We start from the raw sequence: 27,898 nt of genomic DNA on the forward strand, positions 1-27,898 counted from the left end.
CCCGGAAGCGGGAGGTGCACCCGGAGAGCTACCGGTTCCAGACCAGGGAGGCGGCGGCCTCTGGCTGCTTGGCGGCTCACCCCTTCTGCTCGCCGCTCCCGCGGGGTCTCTGTTCTGCAGCCGCCCGGCCCACCCGCGCCCCGCCGCCAGCAGCCGCTGCGCCCGAACTGGCGAAAGAGCCATCTGGGCTGGAGAGAAAGGGACGCGGGAGCGGCCACGGCAGGTAAGGGTCAGGCCCTGGAAAGCTAGAGTGTGGGTGTGTGGTGCGTGCAGGGTTGTAGGTGGGTGTGTATCGAGCATGCATGACTTGTGAGCGCATCCATGAGTGGCCCGGTACTTGTGACCATGCACGTGATCCATACCCGTGTGTCCGTGTTTCTATGTCTAAGGCCCAGCCTCGGTTCGTTGCGGATGGTCGGTGTGCCCGTTAGCCCACTTATTTACTGTGTGGGTGAACTAAGTGGGACTCAAGGTGGCCCCTTTGGGGCTTGGTACACAAAAGTCTTAATCAGACATCCTCGTTTTCTTAATCCACCCATCCTGGGTGTGGGGCAGAAACTAAGGAACATTTGGTTTCAGTAAACTTTTAAGGAGTAGAGGAGAGTTGTTTTGGAGACTAAGTGTGAGGCTCGTTAATGAGTCATGAGGAAGATAGAAGGGCTAGAGTGTCTCTCTTTTCTTCTTTTCCCAGGGAGTTAGAAGTGAGGTGCTGGACTGTTATTCTGTCTCCATCCGCAGTGGTCCAGCTCTCTTGATGCAAGGAATCTACAGACTGGAGAGTCATCTGAATTTTCAAAAAGCTTTTTACACCAGGACTTTGAAACGAGGTGTCAGAGAGACATAGTGCAGGCAGCCTCTCCTCTTATAACATTTAGAGATAAGTGGGTAGTTTCCTGGAGAAAGGGATAACTCCGGCCTGAAGAAATATCCTCTGAAAGATAGCTATCTGATACCCGCAGATGTGGCCAGGGGCGAAGCTCTGCCTGCAGTAAATAGCCTGCTGCAGGGCTTGAGATGTAGCTCACGCTTAGCGTTCTGCAGGGCATCAGTTCAGTCCCCAACACTGATAATCCGTAGTTGTGTTGCCTAGAGACTCTTAAATTCTAGTACTTTTTTATTGGTCGTATTAACAATCATAGGTTGTCCCTATTGTAAGCCTCCTATACACTGAGATAAAGGGCCAGCAGTATATATGACTGGCCGTGCGAGTTAAGCATTTGTAAAGGTGATTTCCTCAACTACGAGCTGCAAGCTCTATTGAAACTCATTGTCCAGCTGGGCAGTGGTGGCGCACGCCTTTAATCCCAGAACTCGGAAGGCAGAGGCAGGCGGATCTCTGAGTTCAAGGCCAGCCTGATCTACAAAGGGAGTTCAGGACAGCCAAGGTCTACCCAGAGAGACCTGGTCTGGAAAATAAATAAATAAATAAATAAATAAATAAATAAATAAATAAATAAATAAAGTAAAAAGAAACTCATTGTCCAGAAAGGACTGGGTGTCCCCAGCATCCCTGGAGGAGGGATTTCCTTGATCATCAATCAAATTTATCTCTGGGCGCTTTCCTCACCAACCTGAACAGGTGCTTTTGCTTGTGTACTGGGTCAGGAGAAATCAAGTCTGTCCAGAGCTCACCACCCACATTCTTCTCTCATCCTGACCGGTTTGGCCACAGTATCAGCTAACTTTTCTGGGCCCCAGACAGAACGTTTCTCTTGTGACTTGGAAAAGCATCCGACTTAAGTGGATGAAAGAGCTGGAACAGACCTTCCTTTTCATGCTGCCCGCAGCTGCTTTCCCTTTGCAGCCCCCGCACCCCCTTCATAGCCGTCAGCTGGTCATACGCAACATTTGTTATCTGCCAAACCAGCGCAAGTGTTAGAATCACTGGTCCTTGCAAAAGTGGTCACAGCTGTGTAAAGTCTCTCCCCGGACCCACTTTCAAGATCAGTTACAGTGTATCCAGCCACTGAGGTGCTTGTGGGTTACGCTGAAGACTTTTGGTAAGGACTGCCCTTCTACAAGCTGCTGTGGGAAAGAAGTGGGTAACTGGTGTGTGTGCCTGCCCGTGTGCTTGTATTGTAGTGTGGTTTGTGAATTGCAGCTGATTCCAAAACTACGAATAATTTTTATTGTAAGTTGGTTGACTCTAGAAGTAAACTTTAAAACTGATTGATGTTTTGGTTTTGTGTGTTTGAGACAGGCTCTGGCTATCACTGTATAGCCCTGATTGGCCTGGAACTCACTGTGCAGACCAGGATGGTCTTGAACTCACAGAGATCTGTCAGCCTCCTGAGGGGTGGGATTAAAGATGTGCCCCACCACACCTGGCTGTTTGACCTGTTTTTAATACTCCCTCTCGCAGAAATTGTTTTCTAGAAAATGTCTCCAGTTGAAAGTGTACAGATGTCACGGTGGTATTTCAAGTCTGTCCTGGTGTAAAGTATTCCAGGATTAACTGTATGTGCTGCTGGTTGTGTTCATTTAAAAGTAATAGCTTAAAGGAGACAGGAGCATTAAATTAACTAAAATCTATTACATAAATGTATGAAGCTATCAAATAGTAAAATAATAATAGTGAAAGATGTAGCCGGGCGTGGTGGCGCACACCTTTAATCCCAGCGCTCGGGAGACAGAGACAGGTGGATCGCTGTGAGTTCGAGGCCAGCCTAGTTTACAAAGCAAGTCCAGGACAGCCAAGGCTACACAGAGAAAACCTGTCTCGAGAAAAAAAAAAAAAGTGAAAGATGTGTTAAAAGAAATAGTTTAAATGGCTTAGAGGTTACGTTGTTGTTGTTTTCCACATAGAGTTTCTCTGTGTCGTCCTGGCTGTCCTGGACTTCCTCTCCTCTGTAGACCAGGCTGGCTTTAAACTCACAGAGATCCTATCTCTGCCTCCCAAGTGTTGGGATTAAAGCTGTGAGCCACCATGCCTGGCTGGCTTAGATATTTTTAACATGTTAATATTTCAGATAAAATGGATTTTGTAAAGGGTGGTGTTCTTTTAGTGGTCATAATCACATTTGTGCGCATTGGTTTCAGCATAAGTTGGTGGTGATTTTCTTGGTGTTTTAAAATAATTTACAATTTTCCTTTTTTTTTAGCTTAAACTTTTTTTTTTCTCTTTGAAACAGGGTTTCTCTGTGTATAAGCCCTGGAACTCTCTTTGTAGACCAGGCTGGTCTTGAACTCACTGAGATCCCCTGCCTCTCCTGAGTGCTGGGATTACAGGTGTGAGCTACCACGCCCAGCTGTTAGCTTAAACTTTTTAGAAATATATTTCTTGTCTTTTTACAAAGATTTATTTATTTTATGTATATGAGTGCTCTGTTTTCACACACACAGAGGCAATCAGATTCCATTACAGATGGCTGTGAGCCACCATGTGAGAATTGAACTCAGGACCTCTGGAAGAGCAGCCAGTGCTTTTAACAGCTGAGCCATCTCTCTATCTGGTCCTTTGATTCTGTAAACCCAACTTAAAATTTTAGCAGCCCTCTCTTAAAGTATCTCCTTTGCTTTGAGATAAGAGCCCAGGACCTGATCAGCACTGTAATTAGAGTTTATTATTGAACTGTCTACATTTGCCGGCTCCTTGGAAGTTTAGTTTGAGGACTCTCAAAGGTAGTAGTCCAGTGTGTCCCTGAGGGCCAAGGAGTGAGGAAGTGCTCCCACTGAGTTTAGAATCCTCTGCCCCTTGCCAATCTAGAGCTTTTTCTAAAAGGGAAATTCAAAGTCAACCTAGAATTAAGTTCTGGACCCTCAGACTCAGCTTGCTAGGGAATCTAATCCTGCCTGGATGTGGGGGAGCGCCTTGCAAGGCAAGTCTTTGAATCTTTCCGGGTGGGTGGGTGGAAGTGCCTCTCTTGACAGTAAGAATGAATCTGCAACCTTAATTTCAGATTCCTGTTAGGAGTTACACGTGTGAGCAAAGAAGGCTAGCCAGGTCACAGCCTGGAGGTAACATGATTTAGGTGGGGTTCTCTCTGAGAGCCTAGTTTAGTCTCTGTAGACTCGGTCATCCTTTAGTCAGCAGATCAGACGGGCTGACTGCCAAACCATCTCAGAATGATACCCCAGAGGTTTCCCAAGAGCAGAGAGGAGGTTGACTTGCTTAAGGTCATAGAGGTGACTAGCGCCCTTAATCCCAGCACTTGGCAGAGGCAGGCGGATCTCCGAGTTTGAGGTCAGTCTGGTCTACAGAGTGAGTTTGAGGACAGCCCAGGGCTACACAGAGAAATCCTGACTCAAACAAAACAGAGCAAACTAAACCTAGAAAACACACCTTTTTTTTCTCTAGAGACATTTTGTTGTAAGTTGTATCAGGGAGTGTTTTGGAGAGACTTTTATGTAACTTCAGCACTGAAGATTGACCCAGGGCTTTTTGCATGTCAGGCAAATGCTCTGCCACACACAGCTACATTTCAGTTTATGTACCAGCTAATCACATCGGTGACAATGGCATGTGTGTCCCTCCCCCACTGTGGGTATTAACTGCATGCAATTTTTTTTTAAGATTTATTTATTAAGTATACAGTTTTGTCTGCTTATAGGCCAGATGAGGGCATCAAGTTACATTATAGATGGTTCTCACCCACCATGTGGTTGTTGGGAATTGAACTCAGGACCTTTGGAAGAGCAGGCAGTGCTCTTAACCACTGAGCTATCTCTCCAGCCCCCATAAATGCATGTAATTTAAAGTTAGGTTTTTGAAGCTTCTCCTGGTGGCGCAGTCCTTTAATCCCAGCTCTCGAGAGGCAGAGGCAAGCAGATCTCTGTGAGTTCAAGGCCAGCCTGGTATACAGAGTGAATCCAGGACAGCCAGGGCTACACAGAGAAACCCTATCTCAAGAAAACAACAAAAAAGCCAGGTACGATGGCACATGTCTGTAATCCCAGCACTCAGGAGGCAGAGGTAGGCTGATCTCTGTGAGTTCAAGGCCAGCCTGGTCTATGAAGTGAGTCCAGGACAGCCAGGGCTACACAGGGAAACCCTGTTTCGGGGAGGTGAGAGGAGTTAGGTTCTTTGTGGTTTATTGTGAAACAGTATGGAAATATCTGGAAACAGGTTTGCTAACCGTGTTATCATATATTTCCTTAAGTAGAAGGAAAGTTTATTAAAATGGATTCTTTTTTTTTTTTTTTTTTGGTTTTTCGAGACAGGGTTTCTCTGTGTAGCCTTGGCCATCCTGGACTCACTTTGTAGACCAGGCTGGCCTCAAACTCACAGCGATCCGCCTGCCTCTGCCTCCCAAGTGCTGGGATTAAAGGCGTGCTCCACCACGCCCGGCTAAAATGGATTCTTAAGGTGATGTCAAAAGAGCTGGGAGTCTCCTAAGTAGGATGGGGTTAGAAAAGAGTATTCTGAGGCTGGAGAGATGGTTCAGAGGTTAGAAGAGCTGCCTGCTCTTCCCAAGGTCCTGAGTTCAATTCCCAGAAACCACATGATGGCTCACAACCATGTATTGTGAGATCTGGTGCCCTCTTCTTGTGTGCAGGCAAAACACTGTATATATATATTTTTTAAGATTTATTTATTTATTATTTGTACAGTATTCCACCAGAGTGTGTGCCTGCAGGCCAGAAGAGGGCACCAGACCTCATTATAGATGGTTGTGAGCCACCATGTGGTTGCTGGGAATTGAACTCAGGACCTCTGGAAGAACAGACAATATCCTTAACCTCCAAGCCATCTCCTCAGCCCCAAACACTGTATACTTAATACATAAATAAATCTTTTAAAAAAAAAAGAAAGAAAAGAGTATTCTGTATCCAATCTGATTCTTGAGTTCTGCAAGCCCGAGTCCTCTTTTGGAGGTACTAAAGAGATCCACCCTGTAATCCTCTCTCATTAAGTCTGCCCTGATGAAGTAAACGACCCTGGGTTTTTGGTTAGTGTGGTTGGTTTGGCTAGACCAGCCTCTGCCTTGAGTTCAGCTGTAATGAGAATTCTCACTGTGAAACTGTCATCTGCTTTTATTTCAGCGTTAACCTCCGTTTGCTCTCATCATGGGAGAGATCAAAGTCTCTCCAGATTATAATTGGTTTAGAAGTACAGTTCCCCTTAAAAAGGTGAGTATGGTTTTCCTGCAGTTCATGGTCACGAAAGCTGGTATTTGTGTGTGGTTTAGAAGCTCTCCCTTAGTATTGGGTGAGAGTGCCGGCCATTGCTAGATACTGTGACTAAATGTTACAGAGAGTTAAGTTCACCCGGCCCTGTCACACACAGTGAGCTTTGGAGTGTCATGACTTTCTTGTCTACAATTCCTTTCACCTACTGAACCTCAGAAAATGTAATGAAATGTCCACAACATCTAGATAACCATTTCTGTTTCCAGTCCCAAAACCTAAGCTTACTGGAACTCTGTGTGCAGTGATGCTTCCTTCATTACTTGCCTATTACTGTGACAGAATGCTATGACCGAAGCAACTTATAAAAGTTTATTTGGGAACTACAGTTTTCGAGGGTTGACTAGAGTCTGTGACTACCATGGCAGGGAGCACGGTAGGCAGGCCCGACGCTGGAGCAGTAGCCGAGCGCTTACGTCCTGACCTACTGGCCTGAAGTAAAGAGTGACATACTGAGAATTTTTGAAGCCTCAAAGCCCATCCCCAGTGGTACATCACCTCCTACAAGGTGGTACATCACCTCCTAACCCTTCCCAAACAGTTCCTCCAGCTGGGGACCAGGTACTCAGACATTTGAGCCTATGGGGACTGTTCTCACTCCAGCATTATAGGTGCAGCCTTACTTGGCCCTCATCATCCTGGGAAGCCCATTAGCTTAGGATGTGTGAAAACCTGTAACAGTTCAGTTGAAATTTGCTATTGACTATGAGCCCCTAGTTAATCCTAGAGGCCGCTTGTGTCACGGAGGGAAGTGCGTGCTGGTCCCCGTGCAGCAGTATTAGGGTACTGTGATCTCAGCATCATCTGTGTTGTCTGTTATAATGATCTTAGACAGACAGACAGCTAACGTAGTATTATTGTGCAAGTCTGAACTGATATAGAAATCTGTGGCACATTTGCCCAGGCATAGCTTCCTGCTAAGAGGCCAGGCACTGTGTGGAAACTCCCTGGGTATCTTATTTAATTCTTCCAATAGTTTGACAAGGCAGGCGCCAGAGTCCGTATTTCACAGACAAGAAACCTGGGGTCTGTGGAGTTAATTAGCACATTAGAGATCACATTGCCTACTAGACTTTGGCTGAAAAATTCAATCAATCTGCCTTCAAAGTCAGACAAACTTGGGCTGCTTATAAAGGGAGCCCCCTTTATTTCTTGCTTCCTGGAAGACCATTGCCAACGTTGAAGACTCTACCTCAAACTTTCAAGTAACTCCCATGCACTCTTGATAGACTTGCTCTCTCAGCAAGCTAATCCTCAGCCCCAAGACACCCAGACCAACCTAAATATTCTTTTTATTTTTTTTTTGAGACAGGGTTTCTCTGTGTAGCCCTGGCTGCCCTGCTTTGTGGAGCACACTGGCCTTGAACTCACAGAGATTCGCTCGCTTCTGTCTCCCTAGTGCTGGGATTAAAGGCGTACACCACCAAGCCTGGCTCTGACCTAAATATTCTTAGAAGTCTTTGTTCCATTGGTTCCATTGATAGTCCCCCCCCTCATTTGTTTATCTTGATAAAGTAGCTTGAAGTTTTAGTGTGCTCTGGTTTTAAGTTGTCGAGCAGAGACAGATGGTGGTGGCAGAGAAAGTGCACGCCTTTAATCCTAGCCCTCAGGAGGCAGAGGCAGGTGCATTTTCCAAGTTTGAGGCCAACTTGGTCTACAGAGTAAGTTTCAGGACAGCCAGAGCCACACAGAGAAACCCTTTTTGGGGGTGCAGGGAGTGCCAAGCAGGTACTGTGTGTTCTGAAGTTCTGATGAAACTGCCAGTCAGAGAACTCGGAGAAAGTTGAAATTAAATATCCTTAGGTATTTATGACTTATGTTGAGAATGCTATGTGTCCACAAACTGGTGTTTGTGTTGATTTTCTTCCAAGTTAGATTACTGAAACAAGTCCCTAGAAGATTGAGATCTGTGCTTTTTTCACATGATTTTACAAGACTGGGATTTGTTGTGTGGGCTGAAAAGGTCATTGGGTTTTGTTCACTTTTTTAAAAAACCACAAGCCTAGGGGGAAGATACATAGAAGTAAAAATAAATGGCAAAACACAAAGGTCAAAAACATGAGATATATTGTCACCATCTGGGGAAGGCCTGACGTAAATTATTTGTATTCCCTGGACTTTGCCTTGCCCCATTTGTCAGCTCTTGGTGACACCAATGACCCTTGTTAGTCAGCTGCTACCCACAGAGGGACACTGTGGAGTCCACAGTCCTGCTAGCTAGGAGCACTCAGGAAAAAAAAAAAAGGATGAGTATTGATTTGAATTGACAGGTGTTGGTGCAGTGAGGTATAATAAAGCTAGCTTGCATTGAATTTGTGCAAAGCATTCTGTTCGTGTTCTTCCCTGTCAGGCTAAGAACACTAAATGACAAAGGCTCCTGACAGCCTCCTCCTCCCTTTCCTGAACAATCTGATTTCTCCCACGTCTCACCCTCCAGTGAATGGTTTGAAGCGTTTCCTGGGACAGTGACACACACACATACTTACCTGGCCCTTCGTCTGTCGATTGAATCCCCTCCTCCAAGGTTTGCTCCAGGTTGGACTCTGAAGCGCCTGGATCTGCCTTGCTCTCCCTGGAGCCTGGATGCTCAGGTCTTCCTGGCCTGCCCTGTTAGTCCCTGACTCTGCTGACCCCAGCCAGTCCTCTGGGTCAGTACTCAAGAATGACTGCAGACTGCTCTTGTGCACACACACACACACACACACACACACACACACACACACACACACACACAAAATATAAAACACCAAGCAAGGTTTATGTTCACTGGTAAACAAAACAGACTTCCTGTTATTCTAGATAGACAGGCCAGTTAAAATCAGAAAAAGTGGCTCTTTGGAAGTTTATGAAGCGCACTGAAGAAAGAAAAGGAACCCAGAGCAGTTTCTTGTGGTCACTAGTCTGTGATCCCATGTTGCCCTGTAACACACATGGCAGCTCTGTTAAAGTCACCAATGACTGTTGTGAACGCTGTCCTTCATGCCCCATTTCACGAGGCTTTCTTTCTTTTTTCCCTCCAGGTAATCGTAGATGACGATGACAGTAAGATATGGTCGCTGTATGACGCTGTGGCCCCAGGAGCATCAGGTGTCCGCTCATCTTTCTTCCTCCTGTCAGTGGAACCGCAGACGTGTTTTTCCAGCAGATTTTGGCTTTGACTGGATGGGGTTACCGGGTTATAGCTGTAAGTATGGCTGCTTCAGCACTGAAACTCGGGTTCCTGGGGCTTTCCCCTTCTGTTTGGGACTAACGATAGTAACAGGGGTTCTCTGTTTGAAGTAAGACTGTATTTTCCCAATGTTTTTTTCCCAGTCATGCAGCCCTTTATTTTTCCTGTGCTGCATCAAACCCATGGCTGAAAGAGTTCCAGGCCACTAAGCTGGGCGCCCTGCACTTGTTTGTCTTTCAAGGTGTCATCAAAAAAGGCTTTTTTATTTCTGAGCATTATTTAGCAGAGTTAGGGCTTGATCTAGAATGAGGCCGTTTATGAGAAGATTCGTGATGCGTGTCTTCAGCTTTGTAGAGCTGCAGCGGCTTCTAGGACCTGCAGTGTTATGGTCCCCGGCTCCCTGTGGGGTGTTGCTGTTGTAATCCATGCCGGTCACTGTCAGCTGTCTTCTGTTGCCGGGGGGGGGGGGGGGTGGGGTGGGGGGGGGGGGGGCGGGGTATTCCTTACTGTGAATGTTGCTGGGACAGAAGCCCCTGCAGAAGCACTGTAAGGAGGGAAGGGCTTATCTGGCTCCCAGGTCACAGGTCACTGTGGCAGAGCTGTCAAGGCTTCAGGGGCCTGAGGCTGCTGGTTACGCAGCATCTGCAGTCAGAGGCAGAGAGACTGAGGGTGCTCAGCTCACTGCCTCCTTTTTTAAAAGATGTATTTATTTATTATTATGTATATAGTGCTATGCCTGCAGGTACCCCTGCAGGCCAGAGGAGGGCACCAGATCACATTATAGATGGTTATGAGCCAAAATGTGGTTGCTGGGAATTGAACTCAGGGCCTTTGGAAGAACAGCCACTGCTCTTAACCTCTGAGCCATCTCTCCAGCCCGCAAGTCTCAATCTTTAGAAATGAGTTTGTTGCTGATATTTTTGTTCTTATCATTAGCGATATTAGCAGACAGGCTTTTTAGGGTCAGGTGTCATACTTTTTTTTGTCAAAAATGAACGTACAGAAAATCAGAAAGACTAAGAAAATTACAAAGGATTGTTTTATTGAGCAATTCCTTGAAGAAATGCTTCTTACTAAAAGGGGGTGGGGGAAGCTTTTGTTCCCCTTTGGTTTTCTGAGACAGGGTTTCCCTGTGTAACCTTAGCTGTCCTTTGATTTGCTTTGTAGGTCAGGCTGGCCTCTAACTCAGAGATTCTCCTGCCTCTGCCTTCTGAGTACTGGGATTAAAGGTGGGGGTCACTAACACCTAGCAAGATAAATCTTTAAAAAATAAAAATTATTAAAATTTTCACATACTTAGAATAAGAAGCAAAGCTTGGGCAATAGGAAATGTTATGTGATTCCTGAACTTTTCAAATATGAGTTGCATTGTTTTGTTGTTTTGGTTTTGGTTTTTTGGTTTTTTCGAGACAGGGTCTCTCAGTGGAGCCTTAAATATCCTGGACTTGCTTTGAGACCAGGCTGGCTTCGAACTCACAGAAATCTGCCTGCCTCTGCCTCCCAAGTGTTGGGAGTAAAGGCGTGCGCCACCACCGCCCAGCCGCATTTCAAGTTTTAAATTAAAATTTGTATTTCAGTTGCAGTATCCTGTTTATTGGGACCATCTTGAATTCTGTGATGGATTCAGAAAGCTTCTAGACCACTTACAGTTGGATAAAGTAAGTACCCTAAACTAATAACTTAACATGTGATTTTAATGGCTAAGGTTGTATTTTATTTTGTTTGTTTAGATGTATTTATATGTATACAGTATTCTTCCTGCATGTACACCTGCAGGCCAGAAGAGGGCATCAGATCTCATTATAGATGGTTGTGAGCCACCATGTGGTTGCTGGGAATTGAACTCAGGACCTTTGGAAGGACAGACAGTGCTCTTAACCTGTGAGCCATCTTTATTTTTTTTTAATAATAGCTTTATTGTGATAGAATTTATATCACATAATGTACCATTTTAAAAATAGGCAGTCACATGTTTTAAATTTGCAGATATATTTGTAGTTGCCAATACTGTCAATTTGGAGCATTTTTTCATCCTCTCAAAAAGGAAATTTCCTGGGCCAGTGAGATGGTAAAGGCACTTGCCACCAAGCCATCCCAGGGACCACACGGTAGATGAAGAGAACTCATTGTTGTGAGTTGTTCTGGTGTCAGTTTTGGGGTCTCTGTGACTACCAAGGCCAGTGGAATAATAGTCTGAGAGAGATAAGAAGGCAGTTAGGGTCAACACAACTCAGTAGCCGCTGTAGAATCTGACACCAGGCTGTTTATTTTAGGCATATTTAAACATAGCACAGTAGGGAAAATGTTTCCTGGGGATAACGAACTCATCCTGTGTGCACAATAAAGGCCTGACTACATCAAAACTCTTCATAAAGTCCACATGAGTCTTCCATAAAGGTGGGTTCTATAAGCCAGGCATGGTGGCGCACACCTTTAATCCCAGCACTTGGGAGGCAGAGATAGATGGATCACTGTGAGTTCGAGGCCAGCCTGGTCTACAAAGAGTCCAGGACAGCCAAGGCTAGATGGGGTCTATATATTGACAACTTATGAAGTCTAAGGGTCTGGAGGAGGGTCTGGTGTGGCCTCATAGCACAGAGATCACTAGGCTGTTAACCACCTCGTAGCCTCCTGGGCTGAAAACAGGTTACATATCTCTGCCTTTGAAGAGACAACCCTCCGTGCTTAACATTCAGGTTTCCATAGTGCGTACCAGTGAGCACAAGGCCATCATGTCTCCTGCAGCCTCTTACCTCTACAAGCAGGCCAGGGCACGTGTGTACCTGTGGCTAGACACACAAATACACATTTTTTTTCTTTAGTGCAAGTAGAACGTTATTAGCAGTCATTCCTCATCTTTCCTCCTAGCTCTGCAGCCAAGTCTGCCTCTCTGACCTTGTGTGCTCTGGACATTGTACCTAAGGGTAATTATAACTGTCCCTGTGTAACGGGCTTTTTCTGCTTAGCATAATGTGTCTGAGTTTTTTCCATTGTAGCATGGGGTCAGCATAGGTTGAGTGTCCCTATCTGAAATAATAGACATGGTGTCTCAATTTTGTTTTTGTTTTTGTTTTTGTTTTTGAGACAGGGTTTCTCTATGTTATCTTGACTGTCCTGGACTTGCTTTCTAGACCAGGCTGGCCTCAAAGTCACAGCAATTCTCCTGCCTCTGCCTCGAGAGTGCTGGGATTAAAGGCGTGCACCACCACGCCCGGCCGACGTCTCAAATTTTGGAGCAGTCACATACATTTTACCAGCTGTGTGTCTCTGATCTGAAGATCTAAAATGCTGTAAAATCTGAGAATTTATCTATATCCTCAAAAAGGTTTTGGTTCAGAGCATTATGTCATTGTTTTATTTGAGACAATCTCATGTAGCCCAGGCTGGCCTCAGGCTCACTTATGCAGATGGTCTGCCTCCCAATGCTGGGAGGATTAGAGGCATGAGGCATCACTCTGCAGCCCACATAGCCTGGCTGGGGTGGTGGAAGCATGAAGAACATGTACAGAAAAGCTGGGGTTGGGGGGCCTTGCACTCCGATGGAGACGCACCAGCAGCTTACTTCGTCAGCACTGTTTTGGTCCACAGGAAGGCCTTGCCATTTGGATAATAGGGTTTCTCTGTGTAGCCTTGGCTGTCTTGGACTCGCTTTGTAGACCGGGCTGGCCTCGAACTCCCAGGCCTGCCTCTGCCTCCCGAGTGCTGGGATTAAAGGCGTGCACCACCACGCCCAGCTTGGATGGGTTCCTGACATGGCTGTGCTCATGTCAGTGGCACACGTTCACTTACCGCCACTCCCCACAACCATATCCAGTTTGTTGTTGTTTTCCATGGGGAGGGGATTTGTTTGTTTGCTTAAGACTCACTTGTGTGAGTGGGTGCATGGACACATGTGCTGCAGAGGTCAGCAGAGGGTGCTGCGTGTACTCTGTCACTCCTGGGAGGCGGGGTCTGGGGTACGTGCAGAACACCAGCCTCTCCCATGGCTGTTGGGATCGACTCTGCAGCAGGCACTCCTAGCTGCTTAGTCATGCTTTTAACCTCCAGTGTATTTTCTTGTGGGTCATATAAATTTATTTAAATAAGATATTTGTTAAAATTATAACTGCTGTAGCTATTTCAGCCTGCCAGGTGGTGATGACATATTCTGTGATTATCAACTAATGAAACCACTAAAGAGTTTTAGGATCTGCCTTGCATTTGTTTATAATTAGGTCCATCTGTTTGGGGCGTCTTTGGGAGGCTTTTTGGCTCAGAAATTTGCTGAATATACTCACAAGTCCCCCAGAGTCCACTCCCTCATCCTCTGCAATGCCTTCAGTGACACTTCTATCTTCAACCAAACGTGGACTGCAAACAGGTAAGGACAGACGTGATTAAACGTCGGCTTTGGGGCAGTTTTGATGCAGTGGGACCAGGAGATGGACAAGAAAGAATGTCGGCGATGCCACAGCCCACTCTTTGCTTCACTCAGTTCGGGTTAGGCATGTCGTCATGTGCTTTCACAGTCTCCCTGGTGTGGCCACAGTCACAGACGCGGCTCTGTGCCACTTACTTGTGAGCTCAGTTCTCTTAGTTGACCCAGCTTCCTGTTGTCTGTCGTGCTCTGCTATAAACCTTCCTACCTTGGCTCTCCTTCCTTCCTTCCTGCCATTGCCCTGAGGGGTGGTTGCCGGTGGAGAGACAAGAACATTTAGTTCATGGTGGTGTGATCATGACACTTGATGGCCTGTTTCAGAAAGATTTACGTAGTAGAATTGCTTTGTGAGCAACAAGTCAGGTACCCGGTTCCTCTCAACCATCCTTTTGTTGGTTCTTTTCCTTTTGTTTTTCGTTTTGTTTTTTGAGACAGGGTTTTTCATTTTGTAGACCAGGCCCGCCCCTGCTTCCCAAGTGCTGGGATTAAAGGCGTGTGCCACTACACCTGGCCCTTTCATTGTTTTTTAACGTTGTTTTATTTTTAATCTTTGCTTGTGTGAGTGCGAGCCAGTCAGGACACCTCAGGCTCAGTGCTGGGTTGGGCAAGGGTGGAAACAGAACGCTTGTTAGCCAGACAGCCTATTCTAATTAACAGTGAGTGAGTCAGTGAGCTCTGGCTTCAATGAGAGACCCTGTCTCACGAGAATGAGGCGGAGTGCTGGGGAAGAGAGCTGTGTCCTCTGGCTTGTATCTCACACACAAAGCAAAGCCCTGGTCTTTAGGCCTTTCCTTTTTTTATCGATACATGAAGGTTTATATTAAGATAAATCAATTTGAGGAACCAGAGATCCAGTTAAAATGGAGCTGTCACCAACCCCGGCAGCCTCCCCTCTGCTTTTTGGACCAGCTTTCTGTTTGCTCATTAGCCCTTCTGGTGGCCGTAACAGTAGGTTGTGGTCACCTAGGGACACTGTCAGCAACTGCTAGTACCTGTAGTCTGCTGTCTGTTGGGTAAGGTTACCACCTTTGATGACACTGCATCTGCTGAGCCATTGCTGTGTCTCTAGGTTTCTCGTAATGCTTTACCATGCATCCAGCCCAGCATGGTATCAGAGAGGCCTAGGTGGCTGAAAGTACTAGTTCAATAATCTATGGTGTGTGTGTCAGAGACATCATTGGGAGCAGAGCGGTACAATTCAGTGCAGAGGTGACTTGTATCTCACATTAGGACTGGCAGTAGAACGGCCGGGTGGTTCCGCCTTCCTCATCTTTACATAGGCGGAATATACACAAAGCTTGTCCCAAGGCTTTGGTGCATGCCAGGCAAGTGTTCAGTCAATGAGCTACAGCCCTCAGGACTTAATTCCTTCTAGACTCCAATGTCACTTAAAAGCCTCATGGTAGAAGCAGGCTGTGGTGATAAGTACTTGTCATCCCAGCTCTAAGAAAACCGTAGGAGAAATTGTTAGGAGTTTGGGGTCAGTCAGAGCCATATGACAGAAGTTTCAAACCACAAAAACAAAAGCCTCATACAGTGATTTTACATTAAACCCATAATTGGCATTCCAAATTCTGCAAAGGAAGAAAACAAAAACACCCATTTACCCCAGGTCCAGTCAGTTGCTGCCTGGACTTGTTTAAACACTGGCAAATGTTTCCTTGCCTCTAGGAAACCAGTGTTCAACCTGTGGGTCATGGTCCCTTAGGCAAACCTCCATCTCCAAAAATATTTACAATTCGATTCATAACATGCAAAAATTGCAGTTATGAAATTGCAACAAAAATAATTGTGTGGATGGGATCAGCACAACACAAGGAACTGTATCGAAGGGTCTCAGCGTTAGGAAGGTTGAGAACCACTGGGTCCAGGACCAGCAGATAGTGAGTGGGTGAGTTGTGTGTGCATCTGTGTTTGTAGTCACAGTTGTCTACATAATTCAGTCACTCTGGTGTTGGCTTTGCAAATAGCTCTTGGGATCGTTTTCTCCTGGAGCTGTGGAAAGGGGTCCCTGTAATCTCCAAGGGCAGTAGCTGTCAGCAGAGTGACGAGCACTAGGCGTGCAGATTCGCAACACTCTGTTTCCCTTAGACCTTGACACCCAGTTGAAGGTGAGGTTCCCCCCCCCCCTTGGGTTGTTTGTTTGTTTGTTTGGTTTGGTTTTTCAAGACAGAGTTTCTCTGTGTAGCCCTGACTGTCCTAGACTTGCTTTGTAGACCACCAGGTTGGCCTCAAACTCACAGCGATCCGCCTGTCTCTGCCTCCGGAGTGCTGGAATTAAAGGCGTGCAACCCCCAGCCCCCCACCCCCGGCCATAATACTAAAGTTCTCACTAGTCTGTGGTTTATTTGAAGCATATGACACTAAAAGGTTTTAAAGAGCCACACAGAAGGCAATTAAACAAACAGAATATTCCTTCCATACTGAAAAAAGGGAAGAAGTTTGGTCCCAACAGGAAAACACAAATTACTAGGGGACCAAGCAAAAAGCTGAAGATATTCCACTCTTAAATTTTTGTTTAGCAGGGGGACTGGAGAGATGGCTCAGAGGTTAAGAGCACTGGCTACAGTTCCAAAAGGTCCTGTGTTCAATTCCCAGCAACCACATGGTGGCTCACAGCCATTTATGGGATCTGGTGCCCTCTTCTGGCCTGCAGGTGTACATGCAGGTGGGACACTACGTGTAATCTTTTTAGAAAAATTTTTGTTGCTGTTTAGGGGGAAAAAAGGTTGCTTGAGCAAGACTGGGTTCAGAAAGAGAAAATGACTTAGAATTGCTTCAAGTAGGGGTGATACAGAATCCAGAAGAAACTTTAATTGAAAACTACAAAACTGGATGGCCTCGTGGTGTGGTGCACGTATTGACAAATACTCTGGTACCTTTAGCTACGTACACAGGCAGTGTGGTACCCTGCAAGCAACGCTGCTGCTGTTGGAAAGGTGCCATATGCCCCACCTCCCGCTCTGTCTCTTAGGACTGCCAGGTCTCTGTGAGAAGGTGACCTCCCTAGGGCTGTCGTTCTTAACTAAAAAACACAAGTGCCTTTCCGCCTGTGGCGTGCAAAGCTGCAGTTAGCTTGTGGGAGAGGGAATATAAATGGCTCGACACAGAGGCTTTTTAATATTTTAAAGCTTAGGCCTTTCAGCTGGCCAGACTCCTAGACAGCTTTTTGGCTTAACACGACTAATACTAGAACTATGTTGTCCTGCCCCGTGGCTAGCTCTCCCCTCAGCTCCTGCTCAGGCTCATCTGTTCTTCATGTTTGCTGGCAAATCTGCCACCTTTGCTTTCTGCTCCCAGAGCCCCTCTCCCACGCAAGTTCTGCCCTCTACTTCCTGCCCAGCTATTGGCCGTCAGATGTTTATTACGTCAATAGGCAAGTGAAGAAGGATGAATGTTTACAAAAGATAAAACCTCCACACAGTGTACCCCAACACCACATAAAGAAGTCTAGTTACAGAGAGACGGGAGGCTTTACCCCGTCTTCTCTCAAAGCTGGTGGTTGTGACGAAGATCCTCGCCCCTTCTTTTATGGCAGTCCTAACTGGGGAACTGCACTGTCTCATGTGAGCCTTGTCTGCCCCTCCGCCCAGAGCTGTACCTGTCTTGGGTGACTTCGGGTCTGTTCAGCTAGACCTTGGTGCTGAGTTGTCATGGCGCAAAGGTTTTTTGAGCATGTGGGGGCACATGGGCAGTCTTGTCCCTGAAGGGAAGTTGGGCACATCAGCACCTATAAGAAAGTAGCAGAGTCTTCGTGGCTGTGAGTTCAAGGCCAGCATGGTCTACAAAGCGAGTCTAGGATAGCCAAGGATACACAGAGAAACACTGTCTTGGGGGACTGGGGTGGGGGGACTGCTTTGACCAGGCATGGTGGCTCATGCCTTTAATCGTAGCACTCGGGAGGCAGAGGCAGGTGGATCACTGTGAATTCGAGGCCAGCCTGGTCTACAAAACAAGTCCAGGACAGCCAAGGCTACATAGAGAAACCCTGTCTCAAAAAAACTGGGCTGAGAGTTCTAGGATGGCGTTCCAGAGGCTACAGTAGTGTGTCCTCTGCCTTTCCTAAGACTCCTGTCAGAAGAGTAGCCTGTCGAGTGTTTTGTTCTTGCTGACCTAATATTTCGGTTCTGAGCAAATGTACTGGTGTCCAGCGGGAAGTCAACTCATTGCCCACTGTCAGGTGTGCCCAGGGCTCCTATGGGGCAGCTTGTATTGTGTCTGCGAACCTCCCAGTGCTCCCGTCCTCATGCCCTCACCCGCAGCACTCTACCCTGCCGTCCCTCCTCTTCACACTGGGTGTGCCAGGCCTTCGCCTCAGGCACCTTAGTCTTTCCTTATATAAAATTACATTCTAATTCCAATCTTAACTCTTAGTGTCCTTGCTTTTGGGTGAAGGTCAAGAATAAAGCACTCTTACATTGTTTCTCTACGTGCAAACAGTTTGGGAAAACTTGTTTATTAACTGACCCAAAAGTATTTTTCACCTTTGTTAAAAGATTCGAGATATATAGGTCCCTGATAAGATTTATTCAAGTCATGTAAACCCTAAGACCTCTAGTTTAATGCGCAGTTTGCTGCTTCATTTAAGCATTTATTTATCTGCAAACCAACTTGAAGAACTTTTGAGATGTTTTTCTTTTTCAGTCATCATCGCCCTTTGTCCCCTGGCTGCCTTCGGACTCACCCAGAACCTCAGGCTGGGTGCTGGGCGACTCCAGGCGTGTGGCCGTGACGGCTGCCATGTTGAAGGTTCGTGTGTCAGTCACCAGCCTCTGCCCTTGTTTTGCAGCTTCTGGCTGATGCCAGCGTTTATGCTCAAGAAAATTGTTCTTGGGAACTTTTCCTCTGGCCCAGTGGACCCGATGATGGCTGATGCCATTGACTTCATGGTGGACAGGGTAAGGATTGTGATGCTGCTGGCACTTTCACCGGGATTGTTGTGCACTTGTAAAAGGAAGTCTCTGTATGTATCCAGAGGATGTTTGGGTGTTGTGTTTTTTTGAGACAGGGTTTCTCTGTGTAGTCCTGGCTGTCCTGGAACTTGTTTTGTATACCAGGTTGGCCTCGAACACCTGCCTCTGCCTCCCTGAGTGCTGAGATTAAAGGCGTGTGCCACCACACCCAGCTCAAAGAGGTCTTTAAGTGTTAACTTCAGTACTTCCAGAAGCCCCTACTGCTGGTGAGGACTTAGCTCCTCCATCACTGTCTGCCCAGAAGCTACACATTCCAACCCAGCAGTGCTTAGAAAGTAGAGTAATGCCTGCTGGGCCCCAAACCCGGTAACCGTCAGGAGGCAGAGGCAGGCAGATCTCTGAGTTCGAGGCCAGCCCAGTCTATAGTGTGAGTTCCAGGACAGCCAGGTCTACACACAGAAACCCTGTCTCAAAAAAAAAAAAAAAAAAAAAGAATTAATTTTTAAGTGTCTAGAGAGATGGCTCAGTGGTTAAAGACCACGTGTTGTTTTTCTAGAAGGTATGAGTTTAGTTCTCAGCACCACTGTTGGTGGGAACTCCCGCTGTGGGATGAGCCAACACCTCTGGCCGCTGAGGGCACCTGCGTTCATGCCCACATACCCACATGCAGATGCAGGTGTTGTCTGTCATAGGATAGAAATAAAATCTTAAACAAAAAACGAAAGGTTGAAGAGATGGTTAGGAGTTTGTACCGCCCTTCCAGAAGACTCAAGTTGGGTTCCCAGAACCCATACTGAACAGCTCACAACAGCCTAAAATTCCAGCTCCACGGTGTCCATCACCTGCAGCTGGCTTGACAGGCTCCTATCTTATGTGTACACACACACACACACATAAAATTTAAGCTTAAGTTTAAGTATTTAAAAGTTAATTTTTTTAAGCACTTGGCGGGTAGAGGCAGAGGGGTCTCCACCTTGAGGCCAGGCTAGATAACACAGCAAGATGTCTTCAAAAAACAAAAGCTTCCAAGGCCTCACACTAGACAGTGCATCTGGAGCTCTTATGCGAGAATCTGGCCCTTTGGGGAGGGGAGAGATTTTATTGTTTCTTGAGACAAAGTATCTTGTGGCCTGAGACTTCACCTCCTGAGTGCTGGGTCGCAGAGGTGTGCCGCCATGCCATACCCAGCTAGACTGTTTTCACTTGACCTCCCGTCTGTACCACTCGGGTCCCTCTGACAAGCGAGACGGTATGCTGGCATTTCAGAACCACAGGGCAGAAGGTCCCTGAGGCTTTTACATGCTTGCTTCTCACCTTTGAGGTGCACAAATTGGTGTGCTGTGCCCATAGGCACCTGGGTTAAGCAAGCAGTATGGTTGAAGCCAGAAGACCATGACATTCCATTTATAGAGCCTGACTTAGGTGTCACAACAGAAACAAAGCCACTGCAGAGAGTCCCAGGTCACAGTCTCTCAGACCCATTGCGTTTTCTCATTGGTGACTTCTCCACCACACACACTCACCACATCATAAGCACAAATGCCACCTGTGGACCTGCTGTAAACATAAACAAAAGGGCTGTAACTCCTTACCTGTGTCCGTCTCTTCCCGCAGCTGGAGAGCTTGGGTCAAAGTGAACTGGCCTCAAGACTAACTCTCAACTGTCAAAATTCTTATGTGGAACCTCACAAAATCCGGGACATCCCTGTAACCATCATGGATGTAAGTTCTCTTGAATAGATAGGTGTTTGACATTATAACGTATAGGGCCGGATGTAACGATTGTGTGACATTTATAAATGTATAGGGCCGGATGTAATGATTGTGTGACATTTATAAATGTATAGGGCCGGATGTAATGATTGTGTGCCATCACCCATGCTTATTTTCTCCAAACACACCTTGGCTTTCTCAATTCCAAAGTAACCTACTATTGATCCTGGATATTTCCTCCCAAGAGTGAGAGACCCTTGTGCTGGGTGTGCTGCTGAATTCTTGTGAGGGGTCCCAGCACAGCAGAGTCAGGAAGACACTAAAGTTAGAGACAACCTGGTTATAGCAAGTTCTAATCCATCCAGGAATAAATTGACTACTGCCTCAGCTCTTTCCCCACAAAAGAAAAAAACAAAACAAAACAAAACAAACAAACAAACAAACAAAAAAAAAAAAACCAACCAGGCTGGAGAGATGATGGCTCTGCAGCTAAGAGCTCTGGCTGGTCTTGCAGAGGACACAGGTCTATTTCCCACATAGTGTCTCACAACTACATGTAGCCCCAGTTTCACAGGATCTGATGCCCTTTCTGGCTTGTGTGGTGCAGAGATATTCACGCAGGCCAAACACCAAGTACAGAAGTCTTTACCCATTTTGGTGTTGTTTTGGGGTGCTGGGAATAGAACCCTGACTTTTCCTGTGCTAGGCAGGCACTGTGCCACTCAGCCATACACCTCAAGCCTTTGTTTTTCCAAGACAGGGTTTCTCTGTGGAGCCTTGGTTGTCCTGGACTCCCTTTGTAGACCAAGCTGGCCTCCAACTCACAGCAATCCACCTGCCTCTACCTCCCAAGTGCTGGGATTAAATTTTCTCACCAACAGATACTCTAAACATTTCAGGTCTGGTGGCAAAGAGGCTGGCCTTACGAGAGTAGAGACTTTCTATAAAATAGGACTGGCAAGATGGCTCCACAACTCAGACTGTTTGCTGCCAAGGCAGAGAAGCCTGAGTTGGAGCCCAGAGCTCTTCAGTGGGCAGTATCTCCCTGAGCTCCTCGTCCCTGCAGCCGCTGGTGACCAATGGTCCACTTTATGTCTGTGAATTTGCTTGCTCTCACTACACCGTTGGTCCAAGTCCAGACTGTGCCACCCAGCACAGTGCTTTTAGGGTTGGCTGGAGCAGGGCTGGGAGCATGGTCTTGACCTGTCAATGGACATGTGGGTTGTTTCTGACGTTGACTATTGTGGATGTGCCTGTTAACATGGCTCTAGAAGGATCTGAGTTCTTGCTTTAAATCTTGTAATTTGGGGCTGCAGAGATAGCTCATTGGTTAAGAGTACTTACTGTTCTTGTGGAGGCCCCGGGTTCTGTTCTGAGCCCCTACATGGCTGCTCACATCCACTCCTAACTCCAGTTCCAGGAGACCCAGTGTCCCTCTTGGTCTCCTCAGGTACCCACATGCATAATGGCACACAATTCTACTTTAGTTTTTGAGGAGCTGACATAGCATCTTCTGATAGCTGTATCATTTTATACCTCCCCCAGTAATGCACAAGGGGTCTGGTTCATTTAGCATTCTGATTTGGTTGTAAGCCTAACTTTTTTTTAAGTCCCCCCCCACCCACCAGAATTATCTTGGCTGTCCTAGACTCACTTTGTAGACCAGGCAGGCCTCGAATTCACAGTGATCCACCTGCCTTTGCCTCCCAAGTGCTGGGATTACAGGTGTATGCCACCACACCAAGCACTTTTTGTTTTTTGAGACAGGGTTACTCTGTGTTGCAGTTCTGGCTTTCCTAGACTCACTGCCTTCTGGTGAGCCTAGCATTTAATGGATGAACCAACTCTCCAGCCCCAGAAACTGCATTTAAAAAAAAAAAAAAAAAAAGCTGGGCAGTGGTGGCATACTCCTTTAATCCCAGCACTTGAGAGGCAGAGGCAGGTGGATCACTGTGAGTTTGAGGCCAGCTGGGACTACAAAGCAAGACCAGGACAGCCAAGGCTATACAGAGAAAGCCTGTCTCAAAAAACAAAAAAAAAAAAAAAAAAAAAGGTCAGGCATGGTGGCACATGCCTGTAATACCAGCATTGGGAGGTGCAAATAAGCCGGTTCCTTGTTTGCTGACCTACTAGTCTTAGCCTGCTTTGTGAGAGTTCTAGACCATTGAGAGACCCTGCCTTTAAAAACAAGTTCTTGGGGCTGGTGAGATGGCTCAGAGGTTAAGAACACTGGCTGCTCTTCCAGAGGTCCCTAAGTTCAATTTCCAGCAACCACATGATAGCTCATAATCATCTCTAATGAGATTTGGTGCCCTCTTCTGACTTATAGACAGAACACTGTATACATAATAAAGTCTTTTTAAAAACAAAAGAACAAGTTCTTGCTGGGCATGGTGGCATACTCAGGAGGCAAAGGCAAGCAGATCTCTGAGAGTTTGAGGCTAGCCTGGTCTACAAAAGGAGTTCCAGGACAGCCAAAGCTACACAGAGAAACCCTATCTCAAAAAACCTCAAAATAAATGACTTGAGAATTATACTTGAGGTTGACCTCTGGCTCCACATACTCACAAAAATAGTATATACACTTAGGCTTGAAAATATTTTCAAGCCTGTTAGTGGTGGTGCATGCCTTTAATCCCAGCACTCTCAAGGCAAAGGCAGGTCGATTTTTATGAATTTGAGGCCAGCCTGATCTGTGAAGTGAGTCCCTGACAGCCATGGATACACAGAGGAATCCCTATCTCAAAAAACAGTATGTTCAGATATTAAGAACATGTGACCAGCTTCCAGAGCAGCTCCTCCCAGAAATTCTGAACGTCCTGCCTTTAGTCTTTAGATTTTAAGAAAGATTATTTTCATTCAGGAAGCAGAGGCAAGTGGATCCCTGTCAGCTCGAGGCCAGTCTGGTCTACAAAGCAAGTCCAGGTCAGCCAAAGCTACACAGAGGAACCCTGTCTTGAAAAAAATTTTTTTACTTTATGGAGGTTTGCCTGCATGTAAGTGCGTGCATCATGTGCATACAGTGAAGGTGTTGTTTCCCATGGAGCCAGACTTACAGCGTGGGCTGCCATGTGGATGCTGGGAACTTGACCAGCACCCTCTGAAAGAGCAGCCAGCCATTTCTCAGGGCCCAAGACTTCATGTTTTTTGAAATTGGCATTTCCAGTGATTATTCGCTATTAATATTTTGTTATTTAGCTACAGGTGAGAGAGGCAAGAGCCATTTGGCAGCAAAGTCTATAGCTGAAATCTTATGTTGGAATTAGAGTTTTGTCTTTCTTCTAGTGGTGCTGTGATAGGGCCTTGCACACACTAAGCAAGCGTTCCACCACAGGGAGCATCCCCAGCTTAGGTTGGAATTGGAACAGCATGGGGGAGGGGAGAGGAGCAGAGCGGAGCTCCGGGCCGCTCTGATTCTCTGGAATGTGGGCTGACACTTCTGGACTGAACTAAGAATACCATGAGATTTCAGCCTTGTGTGTTTTCAAAGGTGTTTGACCAGAGTGCGCTGTCAACAGAAGCCAAGGAGGAAATGTACAAACTGTACCCTAATGCTCGGAGAGCTCACCTCAAGACAGGAGGCAATTTCCCCTACCTGTGCAGGAGTGCGGAGGTTAACCTTTATGTGCAGGTAAGTTCAGCCTGCAGTGCAGAGCATGTGAGTTTTAGAGACCCCCACCTCACCCCACCCCCACCCCCGCCAAGGCAACTGTCCCTTAATAGCCCTTCTCCAGATCAGCAGGCCTTGCATCCACACACTGTGGTGCTGGCCCTTGGTATGGTGTGACCTTGACTCCTGGAGACAGGGAATTCAGCTACAGCAGGACAGCACATCCAACCAGGTACAGGCTGAGTCTCAGCAAATGACTTCTTGATCCGATTATGCACTAGTGGCAAAAATAAAACACTGCTTAGCAGGCGCGCCTGTGATCCTAGCACTCAGGGAGGCAGATCTCTGTGAGTTTGAGGCCAGCCTGGTCTACAAAGTGAGTCCAGGACAGTCAAGGCTACACAGAGAAACCCTGACTCAAAAAAAAAAAAATGACTTCTTCATTCTCTCAAGAGAGTACTAGAGTGGGGTGGCAAGTGATTGCCTTGATAAACTGGGAAGAAGCATCAGACACCTTCCATGGTGAGTCCTGTCTTTGATGTTCTCATAGAAGCAGATCCTAAACAGATCTCTCTGAGTTCGAGGCCAGCCTGGCCTACAAAGCAAGTCTAGGACAGCCCAGGCTACACAGAGAAACCCTGTCTCGGGGAAAAAAAAAGAAAGAAATAGATCCTAAACATGGAAAACTGGGAAAAATGGATGCCCAGGGATGCTGCTCATCATGCCAGCAACAGACTGGAAGGACATCACAGCAGCATGGACGGCAGGGCCAGCATCCTCTGATGGAGCAGCAGGGACTGTTTGAGAAGTGCATGAGGCCTGGGAAGATGGCTGAGTAACGGTTAAGAGCATTGCTGCTCTTGCACCACATCTGCTCTTGTGGGTGTTTGATTCCTAACATCCATAAAACTTTTTAAAAGAGAAAAAAACCAGATGCTTATACAGGGCTGGCAGGCAGGCTCCACTCGAGCAAATAAATGTAAGGACTGTAGCTCAGATCCCCAGAACTCGCATGAATATCTGGTGGACATGGGAGTCTGCCCGAACTTCCAGCCTGGAAAGGTGGGGTCCGGGGCTTCCCTAGAGCAAGCTGCTGTCAAGACTGACCATATCAGGGGGCTGGAGAAGTGACTCAGCAGTGAAGAGCACTGGCTGCTCTTTCAAAGGGCCCAGGTTCTAGTCCCAACTTCCACATGACACCTCACAACTGAAACTCCAGATCCAGAGCATCCAACACCCTCCACTGGCTCCCAAGGGCCCTGCATGATACATAGACACACATGAGGCAAATCTCCTGTACACATTAAAAAAAAAAAAAAGGACTGGCTATGTTAGAGCGCTACAGATTTGACTGCTATTTGCCTTCCTCAGTGATGGAGAGTGACCAGGCTTGGGCCTCTACATGCACACACATGTGCCTATAAATGCAAACGTGCATATATACACAAAACGTGAGTTACTGGGGGCAGGGATGTCCATGAGGACTTGCTAGGAGTGTGGAGAAGCTGCTTAAAAACAAAACAATTTGAAGCCAGGCATGGTAGCGCACGCCTTTAATCCTAGCACTTGGGAGGTAGAGGCAGGCAGATCGCTGTGAGTCTGAGGCCAGCCTGGCCTACAAAGTGAGTCCAGGACAGCCAAGGCTACACAGAGAAACCCTGTCTCGAAAAAAACAAAGAAGCCAATTTGAGGTCAGAGGTCCCACCAATTCTTCGGCCAGCCACAGGGGTGAGAGCATGCTTGTACTCACAGCACTGTGAGGCTGACGAAGTGTGTTATATAATAAGAGCCAGGCCAGTCTGAGCCACACAGTGAGACCCATACTTCTTAGGTTGCTGGCTTTTCTCTAGCTGCTCTGAACTAGTGCTGCCATGCTTGTTAATAACGTGCTATGCCTTCAGTCTGTAATACCATCACTGAAAAATGATGGTTCATTTGGTAAAATATTTGCTATGCAAGGAAGAGCACCTGAGCTCAGTCCACACAATCCAAGTTTTTAAGAAGTGGGGTATTGTTGGGCATGGTAGCTCATGCCTGTAATCCCAGCACTCGGGAGACAGAGGCAGGCAGATCACTGAGTTTGAGGCCAGCCTAGACTACAAAGTGAATCCAGGACAGCTAAGATAACACAGAGAAACCCTGTCTTGAAAAACAAGAAAGAAAGAAAGAAAGAAAGAAAGAAAGAAAGAAAGAAAGAAAGAAAGAAAGAAAGAAGAAAGAAAGAAGAAGAAAAGAAAGAAAGAAAGAAAGAAAGAAAGAAAGAAGGAAAGAAGGAAGGAAAGAAAGAAGAAAAAAGAAAAGAAAGAGAAAATTGTGGTATTGGACTGTAGCGATAGCTCAGAAGTTAAGAGCACTGACTGCACTTCCAGAGGTCCCGAGTTCAATTCCCAGCAACCACATGGTGGCTCACAACCATCTATAATGGGATCTGGTGCCCTCTTCTGGTGTGGAGGTGTACATGCGGGCAGAGCCCTGTATGCATAGTAATAAATCTTTAAAAAAAAAGAAAAAGAAGCGGGGTGGGGAGGTGCAGACAGGCCGACCCTGGGGTTTGCTGGCCAGCCAGCCTAGCCTACTTGTAAAGCTTGATGCCACTGAGAGAGACGATCTCAGAAGACAAGGCAGAGAGACCTGCCACCAAGCTGACAAACGGAGTTCAGTGACAGGAAACCACACAGTGGAGGAAACAGCCAACTCCCACAGTTTGTCTCTGGCCTCACACTTACAAAATAAGTCAGTGTAATTGGAGCCCTAAGGGGACTGGAGAGACTGCTGAGCAGTTCAGAGCATAGGCTGCTCTTCCAGAGGTTCTGAGTTCAGTTGCCAGTACCCACATGGTGGCTCACGACCATCTTTTTAATGTTTTTATTTTTTGTGCATTGGTGTTTTGTCTGCATGTGTGTCTGTAAGGGTGTCAGATCATGGAGTTACAGACAGGTGTGAGCTGCCAGGTGGGTGCTGGGATTTGAACCCGAATCCCTCTGGAAAAGCAGTCAGTGCTCTTAACTGTTAAGCCATCTCTCCAGCCCCAAAGATTTCATTTATTTATTTTATGTATGAGTGCTCTATTTGCATGTATACCTGCATGCCAGAAGAGGGCATTAGATCCCAATATAGATAGTTGTGAGTCACTGCGTGGTTGCCAGGAGTTAAAGTCAGGACCTCTGAGCCATCTCTCCAGCCTTGCTCACAACCATCTGTAATGGGAACCCATGTCCTCTTCTGCTGTGCAGATGTACATGAGGAGAGCGCACATAGACATAAAATACCTAAATACATCTTTAAAAAGGGAACTAAGGATCTGATGCCACTGTTAAGCTCTCACCTCCACACACACTCACAAAGATTCAGGCGTGGAGACAGGGGCGCCGGGTGGTGGAGCACTTTGCATAGCACTCCTGAAGCCAGCACCATAAAACCAGTCAACCCCATAATAACCAAGGCAATTCTGCACTGTTCCAGATTCATTTGCTGCAGTTCCACGGAACCAAATACGCTGCCATCGACCCGTCAGTGGTCAGCGCGGAAGAGCTGGAGGTGCAGAAAGGCCGCCTCAGCCTCAGCCAGGAGGAGCCGTAGACGGGGGCTCGAGGCATGCCAAGCCAGCGTGCACAATCAGTCCAGGCTCGTCGGGCACACTGGTCCTGTTCTGGAAGTAGGACTGATTGTCATCCTCACATGACAGCCATCAGCTCTTCTAAGCCAGTGTGACTGTCCCTTCTCAAGGCTTGTTTTTTTTTTTTTTAACTTTTAAATTTGAAGAACTTTTGAAGACTCCCATTTTAAGAATTGTGAAATTTTTGCTACTAAAAGTCTTCTCCACCGTTGCGTATTCAATTTGAAGGCTTGGGGTCATGTGACATGTTCTCTCTTCCTGCCTTCTTCCTGCTTTCTATGTACTCACTGTAACCGCTGCACATCCAGATTGGAATCGGAACACACGTTATTTT

At 46.7% G+C, this 27,898-nt stretch overlaps 1 protein-coding gene across 1 annotated transcript; it reads left to right on the top strand.

The window, feature by feature from the left end:
- Spg21 (SPG21 abhydrolase domain containing, maspardin) lies at positions 1 to 27,687 on the top strand. Its single transcript, XM_051156692.1, is given in 10 exon segments — positions 1 to 223; positions 5,983 to 6,069; positions 9,147 to 9,194; positions 9,197 to 9,310; positions 10,873 to 10,953; positions 13,510 to 13,655; positions 18,502 to 18,610; positions 20,240 to 20,347; positions 23,829 to 23,969; positions 27,411 to 27,687. Coding segments are annotated over 9 exon segments (927 nt in total). The 5' UTR covers positions 1 to 223; positions 5,983 to 6,006; the 3' UTR covers positions 27,528 to 27,687.
- Positions 27,688 to 27,898: the final 211 nt, after the last annotated feature.

This window comes from Acomys russatus, chromosome 14 (genome assembly GCF_903995435.1).
Source record: "Acomys russatus chromosome 14, mAcoRus1.1, whole genome shotgun sequence".
In the NCBI taxonomy this organism is placed as follows: Eukaryota; Metazoa; Chordata; class Mammalia; order Rodentia; family Muridae; genus Acomys; species Acomys russatus.